Source organism: Brachyhypopomus gauderio, chromosome 9, assembly GCF_052324685.1.
Source record: "Brachyhypopomus gauderio isolate BG-103 chromosome 9, BGAUD_0.2, whole genome shotgun sequence".
In the NCBI taxonomy this organism is placed as follows: Eukaryota; Metazoa; Chordata; class Actinopteri; order Gymnotiformes; family Hypopomidae; genus Brachyhypopomus; species Brachyhypopomus gauderio.
The window spans coordinates 9,725,593-9,734,921 of record NC_135219.1 but is presented as its reverse complement, the minus strand read 5'-3'; the positions used below and the strand labels follow the sequence as shown (position 1 = coordinate 9,734,921).

Genomic DNA, 9,329 nt, shown 5'->3' with positions numbered 1-9,329 from the left:
GTACAATCGACTCTGTGTCTTTCATATTGAGAATTAGTGCACCCCAGGGCCCTGAACAGAGAACAAGCAGAGCACAAGGAAATGATGGTGGGACCATAGTGCTCACCTCACGGTGTTTCCCTTAAGACACTGCGTAGGAAGAACAAGAACTTACAGTTAGGCGTCAGACGTGGGGGTGGTCTCCATGAGATGACTAAGAATTTTTGAAGATTTTCTATGTCTGCTCATCCTCCTTGGAACCATCTAGCATAACAGTTGTGTTGTGGTAGTGCCCTATCCCCTGAGGTGCACAGGGGTTCATACTTTACTAGTCATGAATTGTGTATTCGGTTCTGCAGCACAATAATACTGCTGTCATCTCTCAGGGAAAGATTTAGTTTGTTGGAGAGCCGCTCCCAGTTTGGCTAGGTTGTGAAGACCAGTCCTGATTCTCAGACTGGTTGTTCTTCAAAAGATGAAGGAGAGCCCAAAGGCATGAATGAACAGGAATGGTCAAGTTGAATACACAGTCCCATGTATAGACAAACTGGCTGGCTGGACCGAAGGGTCCACGCTATATTTTGGCTGTACGTACCCCAGAGATGGGTCACTACCTGTATAAGGGACAACCAAGGGGGACCTAATTGGGATTATGATTATTTAAACAAAGGTCTGATTTGTTGGGGTAAAATGAAAAAAAATGGGACATATGTAAAAATAAATAAAAGGCAAATTACACCTGCTTCATCCGACCCAACAGCTCCCTGACCAGAATATTATTATACAGATTGAGCAAGTCAAAAAGTTCTGGAGCTGGAACACAGAATTACAGTTGTCTGGCTGCAAAGTTAAACATATGGAAACCACATGTTTGCTGGAAATTGTTACCCTGTTTAACCTGCAGTGTTTTCTTGTTAACCATCATTGCCATAGAAGCATGAAGGAAAAGGGTGGAGCTTAAAGGCTACATTTGAACAGAACAACAAATCTAACAACAAATCTAATGGTGGCCTAAGGCATGTGCACAGTACTGTACTACTGATGGAATGTCCTGGTGTCATCATATTAATCAACAAATGTTAAATGCATACATATAATGTTTCCATTACAGGTGAAACATATTGTCATGTAATTTTACTGAAAACATTCAATGTTTGTATATTTGAATGTTAGTGCTATTCAAGTACATCCCTTATTATAGACAGTGTCCTCGTAGGAAACAAGTTAGTGTCAGTTTTTCCTCTTACTTATGCTTTTATCTATCATGATTAATGTGACATAGAGACAGGAAGCCACATGGGTAACCAGGCAACATCAGAAACTGTGCAGGACTTGGACACGAGCAAGGAGAGCTCAGAATATTATGGTGCAGTATCACTGCAGAGTCTGACAAGGATGAGTGGGATCTGTGGGAATACTCAAAACACAACAAGACGTAGGGTACACTGAGTGGGTGGTTGGGTTATAGCTCTGGGGTGGATGCAGTTGAGCAGTTATTTAGCTGTGGCGCTACTTGTCGAGGGCAATTTGAGGGCAAAATGGGGTAATTTGCATTGAGGGTTAGCTCAGGCTGAGGGGTTGTTTAGCTGTCCGTGTAATTCCGGCTGAGGAAATGAAGGAGAGAAGAGGGCCCGAGTGGCCTACTGTCACCATCACGGAGCATTATACCATTCCCGTATAGGACGTTTCTGCGTGGCTCTTTGACAAAATCTGTCGGCTGTGAAAGGTGTGAGATATACTAGGAACTTCACTATTCTTTTGCGATTATATATGGCCGTAATATTGGGGTAAAAAGCTGCGTCCTGTTCTGGGAACCTCGATTTAACAACGCGAGTTTTCGGGAGAAAGCGCTGGTACAATTCAATTCCCATGTTATGCTGCCCTCTAGCGGTCATCAAAACAAATCACTACATTCAACCCGCTCATAAACATACAGGTCCACTCATAAACATGCTAAAAGGTTTTTTTCTTTCTAGACTTCTTTTTTTCTTCCCCGGCGCAAAGTGAGCAGTTCTCGACAACAGTTGGCAGAACTTTACATGTGATTTTACTAAACGCCTTCATGCAAGACATTGCTGGTTTTGTGCATTGTTAAATATGCTGACCATGTAAATGTCTAGGATGATACCTAGTGTCGCAATTCGTGTCCTATAATATAGGATTGTCCTGTACTAAATAATAAAATGCTGCGTTTATTAATGAATCAGTACGAGACGGGATTAATCACTTGCTTTCCTTCATTTCATACACATACTAGACGTCACCATCACTGTGGCGAGAATAACATAACAATGAATAAAACCAAATCAGAAACAAGCAGAGACCCGCAACAGAGAATTACAGGGACGTTCTGACGCGATTTCCTACCATTGCCCTAGTTTCTCAGACTGCGGTTTTTCGTGATTTTGATCATCTTCCGTCGCAAAACGAATGGCAAGAATCTGTCACATTATACTGAAAACACTGCTCATTTTCTATATGGCCCCTGAGCCTTTAGGGGCCCATTGGATCCCCTTGCATGCTGGAATTGAAAATATTCTTTGAAAAATCTGAATATTTTATTTATTATTCAACATTAGTATTTAGTAAATCTCTATATGCTTTGTATGTTTCTACATGATTATGTCAAATTAACATATGTCAAATGATCAATTATCATTTCAACACCATTATAAATCAATAGATAAAGGAAACGTTTTAAAAACAGCATTTGAAAATGTAGTGGATAGGGGAGGATGGGGGGAGGGGGTGATGGAAGAAAACACCATGTCTATTCCACAGTCATTACTGTAGACTTGATTTCATTTTCTGTAGCTTAGTTTGTACTTCTATACTAAGTCATAAAGATGACTATTTTCGTCCCGATCAGCAGTAATTCCATAGGTAATTCGGAGGGTTCCGGACGTTCCTCCCATTGGTCATGGCAAGAGCTGCGTTGTTCTGGTGCCTGATGAAAGCACTTTGTGTCTTTGTGCGGAACTGGGTATTCGTACCTTTACAAAACGTGTAACGCGCTCTACATTGGGAACTTATGTGAAAGATATATTGCATTTGAAAACATTTTGTAAACGAAAAGGCGTTATATTATTGTGTTGAATTGTATTAAATATGCGAACTGCTGTGAATTTAAGTTTTACAAATCCATGTTACTTCATAACCATAAGTCCCTGCCATAAGCTAAAAAACATTATCTTACGATGCTATCACCATAGAAATCCACTGTCTACTGTTTTAATCTATTTGAAGCTATTGTCAATGATAACTGGGTTTAAATGATCGGACTAACAAGAGGACTGGCCGCGAATTGAACACATGTATTAAAGCACACCGGGGCGAGCACGTACACAATCGCGCGTGCGGCACACCACAGCGAAGGGGGCGGGGACAGTGTAGCGCCAGCATAAGATTCACGCGCACTGTCATCGGAACTCACTGTGGCGTTGCACGCGCTAATGGGACGAATGTTCTAGAGGTATGTGCTAGGCTGCTAGCGAGCTAGGCTAGCTTAACGACATCCGTGTAATCGGATTTGAGCCGCGTTAGCTTTCGATATACTCAGCTGACTGGTTTAGTACATGGTTTCGATGCATAGCTAGCCCTTTTTTGACCGAAAAGTAGCGAGTTGTATTGCTAGGGGACAGCTACGCTAGTTAGCAATAGGAAGCGACGACTTGCCATATGTTTAACGTTAGTCAGCTAACGTAGGTGACCATTTTAACTTTCTGAACCGTCTGTCACGTAGGGTGTCCGTTAATAATGCCAAGTTGACTTCTGTTGTTGCTTTTTACAGGTCCCCTGATCCGAGGGCGCTTTTTTTGGTGGTTTTCTGTCCGCAATTTATCAGTCTACACCACAAGGGTCGACTTAGGACCACGGGGCTACGCAGCGCTGTCCTGTAAACCCAGTGCTGCAACCTATAGCCGGCTGTTCCTACACAATACTTCATTGCATCTCAGGGCGAGCAGCGGTGTGTTTATGTCTTTGTTTTACGAAAACGACGAGTACCTGGACGTCAGGAGCTGCGGATGGGAAAGGTACGGCGGGTTTGTTCGCACCGAGTCGCCTCTCATTTCGGTCGTTTCGTGCGCTTACTCACGTTTGGGCTCGTCCTGGTTCAAAATGGCGCCCGTCTTCCTCCTCCACTGGCACACACGCCGCTCCAGCTCCGGAGTGACGCACTCTGCAGCACACGCCGCTGCTAGCTGCCACTTCACACTGCATGCGTCTCACTGGCGCAGATGTGTGGCATTTTAAGACGTATATTTATTATAATATTAAATATGTCAAATTTAAGCAGCTAGCGGGAAGTTGACGCCAGGTTTGTTGACTTCTCAGACTTGAACTGCAGATTTGTTGGCTTGGCTTAACGCTAACTCTCCTAACCACCCCGTAAACTGACGATGAGCTATAATTATTATTCTGTAATTGTTTTCTATAAATATGGAGTTGTGCTATATAGTTCTGTGTCGTGGGTGCTAGCTGAGGAGGTGGTCACAGCATGAACTGAACGAGCAACGCAGCTATTCATAAGATACGCACTAGCTAAGTACTTGCGTTTAGAAGAGCGTCACCGAGTTTATTTTGTCTTGTGGATTAACGTTGACTCGGTATTTGCTTAATTTTTGCTCATCTGATCTATTTTTCTGCTTTCTTGATTTACAGAGCTGTTGGACCGCTGTTGAAACCTGTGTGGGGGGAACTTAGTCTTCGAGCTTTCAGCTCACAGCCTCGGTGGCCATACCTTTTTCATGTCAGAGACAGACTCCTCTTGCAGTCGTTTATGTCATCCCCTCCTTTCCAGACAGAAGATACCAAAAATTACCAATTCAAGATCTTTTCATCTTGCTGATAAATCCTACAGCAAGCCAAAATGTCTGTCAACGTCAACCGCAGCGTTTCGGACCAGTTTTATCGCTATAAGATGCCCCGTCTGATCGCTAAGGTAAGTAAGAGAGTATTTTGTGTATTATTAACACGTGTGAATTTTGTCTGTTAATCCTGTTAACAAATGTTCTTGTGCAAGGTGGAAGGCAAAGGAAATGGAATCAAGACAGTCATAGTCAACATGGTTGATGTTGCAAAGGCACTGAACAGGCCTCCGACTTGTAAGTTACAGAATAATTAACTGTATAAACATGGAGGGCTTTTAGATGGCTTCAGAGACAATGTTACAAAGACTTTGAGAAGCTTTAAAGAAAAGCCCTATTTCACTTTCTAGATCCCACCAAGTTCTTTGGCTGCGAGTTGGGAGCCCAGACCCAGTTTGATGTCAAGCACGACCGCTACATTGTTAACGGATCTCACGAGGCGAACAAACTGCAAGATATGCTGGACGGGTTCATTCGCAAGTTTGTGCTGTGTCCCGAGTGCGACAATCCAGAAACCGATTTGGTAAATGTGACTTGAGTGCCCCTCCCCACCTGGTGCTTAGATAAAAAGCTGACAAGCTGGTCTACATGAGTTAGAATGTACCCACCCCTCCCCCTCACATGGTTTGTATTTCCACCAGATAACGTTACATGTCATGGTGGTGAATGTAAATAATATACAAATTTGGCAACTAAATTTGTCACTTTTAGTCTTGTTCTGGCTGTAACAAATGATCTTCCTGAAAGATATTGGTGTCTTGTTTGAATGAGTGACCTTTGTGCCCTCTGATGTTGCCACATATTTGTTTTATTGAATGTGCGGGTTCCTTTAAGGTCAACATAGCGCATGTCCACAAAGGTGGCCTTTGCACATGGCACAATTGGCTTTTCACAAGGACTGAATTCAGTTCTAAATTGTTAGTGGCCTCTGTGGGCAGAGCTACTATTCTTTGCTAAGCTGTAATCGAGATGGCCAGACTGACATGGGAGGCGGCAGGTACAGGTATAATAGACATACCTTGGTTGTCTGTGCAGAGGCCAGTGAGTACGTGCAGGGGAGGTAGGAATTGGGGGGGGGGGTGTGTGTGTGTGTGTGTGTGTGTGTGTGTGTGTGTGTGTGTGTGAGAGAGAGAGAGAGAGAGAGAGAACCTCGCTGCCTTTGTTTTGCAGTGCAGCACTTGCATGGCCTTAGTTTGCTGGTTTTCTGCTTAGACATCCTTGTACTGCAGTGCGTAGGTATTGTATCCGGTATTGGCAGCCAGAAATGGCCTGTGTGGTTGTTTGGATCATGGCAAAGGCTATTTACAGGCTATGTAGCCCTTCTATCATGGTTACAAAAAAAGTTCTTCCTCTGTATGAAGTGCTGTGAACAGAAGATTTGATCTATTTAATAAAAAATAACTTCCATTTTCTGAAAAGTAGTATAAAGTAGGTTTGTTTGCCCCACCCCCCTCTCTGATTGGACACGAACTGCAGCTCCTCTCCCTCATTGGTGTTCCAGTAGTCCACTGGCACTTTTTTTGTTCCAAGTGTTGTTCCAGCTGCTTTTAGATGCTAGTTGTAAACACAAAGCTGCTGCATCAGAATGAGAGGGGTTGGGTGATCGAATGAACGTTCTAATGCCCACTGAACGGATGTTTTTGCCTGTGTGGGGTGGACCATGTGTTGAACTGTTATAAGCCAACACGATGAGAACATAAAGCACAGAGAATCTAAGCTTGCATTAGAAATGATTATGCGACCATATTGGCTAGTGTCACTTGTCTTGCCAACGTGCATCAGGTGGTTTGTGACATGCGGTGGTAAAAATTGCATCCACCTCTCCCTGTTCACACTATCTTGCTCCTTTGCAGCACATCAACCCCAAAAAACAGACCATAGGAAACTCCTGCAAGGCCTGTGGGTATCGGGGAATGCTGGACACCAGACACAAACTCTGCACCTTCATTCTCAAGAATCCACCCGGTAAGTTCAGATAAGTCAACAGTTTGTTGCCTTTTGATAAGCTCACTAGTCAAATGGACGAAAACCATCCCCACCCTCCAGCTGTCGGAACGACGTGCTTTCTGAACTGCACAATTTATTTCAGTGTTGTGCAGCAGCAGAGACCACACTAATTGTGTGAGTTTACCTGAGATGTAATGTTAGTCTATATTTCTAACAAACTTGGTCATTTTCTTGAAATAACCACCAAGACCACAATATAGAGGGAGGTGGGGATTAATAATTTTGTAGTTATGCTAATTCACAGTTGCTTAAGCCGTCTAGCCTTGTTTTCTTTTTCATAAGTGCTTTTTTATTTTATTTATTAATTTTTTTGCTGTCATCCTGGATCAGAGAACGATAGTGGATCTGTTAAGAAGGAGAAAGAGAAAAAGAACCGTAAGAAGGACAAGGAGAATGGATCGAATAGTGGGGAAGCTGGTAACCAAAACGACATTGATGCCCCTGATGCTGTGGTGAGTACAGTCTCCCTCATAGTGGCTTCAAGGACCTGCCTTAGCACATTGATCAAGTGTAGCAAGGCCCGATTTGAGAGTGCCTCAGTCCTGCGTAGCTGTGCCAATTAAGTGAAATATAATTCCAACATATAACTTGCACCCTGTGGATCCTTATTGGGGTTCAACACTGTCTGTTGCATTTAATTCATGTAAGACAGTGATGCAGCTTTAAGGTGTATTTTCAACTGGCTGTGTGGCTTTGTGCCATGTGCAGGATGGCGATGACGATGATGAAGATTGGGCTGAAGAGACCACCGCGGAGGCTCAGCGCCGCCGCATGGAGGAGATAAGCGAGCACGCCAAGGGCCTCACCCTTAGCGATGACCTGGAGAAGACCCTGGAGGAGAGGGTCAACATGTTCTACAACTTTGTAAAGGTGGGTTTTACATGGAGAAATTTCAGGCATCTTGTTTTGCCAAATTTTCTTAGGTCTGTCTGAGTCTGAGTAAACGCTCTGGCAGGGCAGTTTTTCCTTCATTGTGCTCATTCTGGCCTTTTCCCCTATGCCGTCTAAAGCAAAAGAAGGAGGGGGGAGCGATCGACTCCGCTGATAAGGAGATCTTGGCTGAAGCGGAGCGTCTGGAGGTGAGGGCCATGGGGCCCCTCATCCTGAGCGAGTTGCTCTTCGACGCCAACATCCGTGAGCAGATCAAGAAGTACAAGCGGCATTTCCTCCGGGTGAGCCCACCCTTTTTTTTCCCTGTCTGTACCATATCTTGTACCTTTGAATGTGACCTTTTGCCCAAGGGACAAATATTTTGCTAATTTGTGCCTTAGTCAATTAACTAGTAGTGTCTTTAGTAGTTCACATACGCTAATGTGATTTAGTCTTTAAATAACTGATGCGAGATGAACCTTGCAGTGAAAGAGGAGTCACCCGAGGGGCTGGTAATTAATTCAGCTGGTTTTGTTATCAGTTCTGTCACAATGATAAAAAGGCCCAGAAGTACCTCTTGGGTGGGTTCGAGTGCCTGGTGAAGCTCCATCAGAGCCAGCTGTTGCCCCGTGTCCCAATCATCCTCAAGGACCTGTATGACTCCGACCTGCTAGAGGAAGATGTCATACTCGCATGGGCTGAGAAGGTTTGTAAGATACAAACTCTGTACAGAAACTCGTTTTGGTGAAACCCTTACAGTAGCTTATTTAAACATGATCTTAACTGGGCTGTCTTGTGTAGGTGTCAAAGAAATATGTCTCTAAAGAACTCGCCAAGGAGATCCACGCCAAGGCCGAGCCCTTTGTGAAATGGCTGAAGGAGGCTGAGGAGGAAAGTGAGGGCAGTGAGGAAGAGGGTGAGGAAGATGAAGACAATGTGGAGGTAATAACTGGCTTTGGTGGGGGGACTATTGGACAGTTGCCATCATATCCTCGAAGACAAACATTCATGTACAGTCAAATTCATATGAGATTTGTGATTTGCTTAATTACATTACACATCTCAAATGTCCATTGAGGTGCCTAATGTATCTGCTCAACATTTTTCCCTTTGCCCTCAAGGTGGTATATTCCTCCTCTGCACGTGAACTGAAGATGGAAACAACAAAGGCAGAGAAGGCCGAAAAAGAAGAGGAAGACATTGATATCGATGCCATTTAAAAACTTTAATTGTTGCCTTGACACTTTGCGAAGCTGCTGGTAGTCAGACGCATGCCTTTTAGACTCTGTTGGTCTGCATTAGTGCTTTGCTAGAAAGCCCTAGTCCTTTCACCACACGAATTGTTGCCATTCTGTTTGTATGCATGAAATTCTTTAGATCATAGAATCAGTTTTTTTTTCCCTTCCTTGTGTTTTTGCGAATATTAAAGAATGTTTGCCAGTGAGACCTTGACTCTGGGTTTCAAAACTTCACGTTTAGTAGAGCATAGGTACCTGAGACAAACACCTGCACTACCAGTACAGGAAGGCTGCATAGAAGCTGCTCCTTGGTGTCTGATGGAGAAAGCACACGTGTTCATTGTGACTGGAACTGACTAAGCAGATA

General features: G+C 43.8%; 1 protein-coding gene across 1 annotated transcript; it reads left to right on the top strand.

Moving 5' to 3' along the window:
- Nucleotides 1-3,303: 3,303 nt before the first annotated feature.
- On the top strand, nt 3,304-9,168 carry eif5 (eukaryotic translation initiation factor 5). The gene is made up of 12 exons (XM_077016957.1): nt 3,304-3,451; nt 3,770-4,013; nt 4,642-4,921; nt 5,003-5,084; nt 5,198-5,370; nt 6,701-6,812; nt 7,185-7,306; nt 7,563-7,724; nt 7,865-8,026; nt 8,266-8,430; nt 8,526-8,666; nt 8,846-9,168. The coding sequence occupies exons 3-12, from the start codon at nt 4,850-4,852 to the stop codon at nt 8,942-8,944; spliced, it is 1,290 nt and encodes a 429-aa protein (XP_076873072.1). The 5' UTR covers nt 3,304-3,451; nt 3,770-4,013; nt 4,642-4,849; the 3' UTR covers nt 8,945-9,168.
- The last annotated feature ends 161 nt before the right edge of the window (nt 9,169-9,329 follow it).

Coding starts and splice junctions, on each gene's coding strand:
- eif5 (XM_077016957.1), top strand. CDS start 4,850: ATGTCTGTCAACGTCAACCGCAGCGTTTCGGACCAGTTTTATCGCTAT. Junction 8,027..8,265: donor ACAAGCGGCATTTCCTCCGG/GTGAGCCCACCC, acceptor TTTTGTTATCAG/TTCTGTCACAATGATAAAAA. Junction 8,667..8,845: donor AAGATGAAGACAATGTGGAG/GTAATAACTGGC, acceptor TTTGCCCTCAAG/GTGGTATATTCCTCCTCTGC.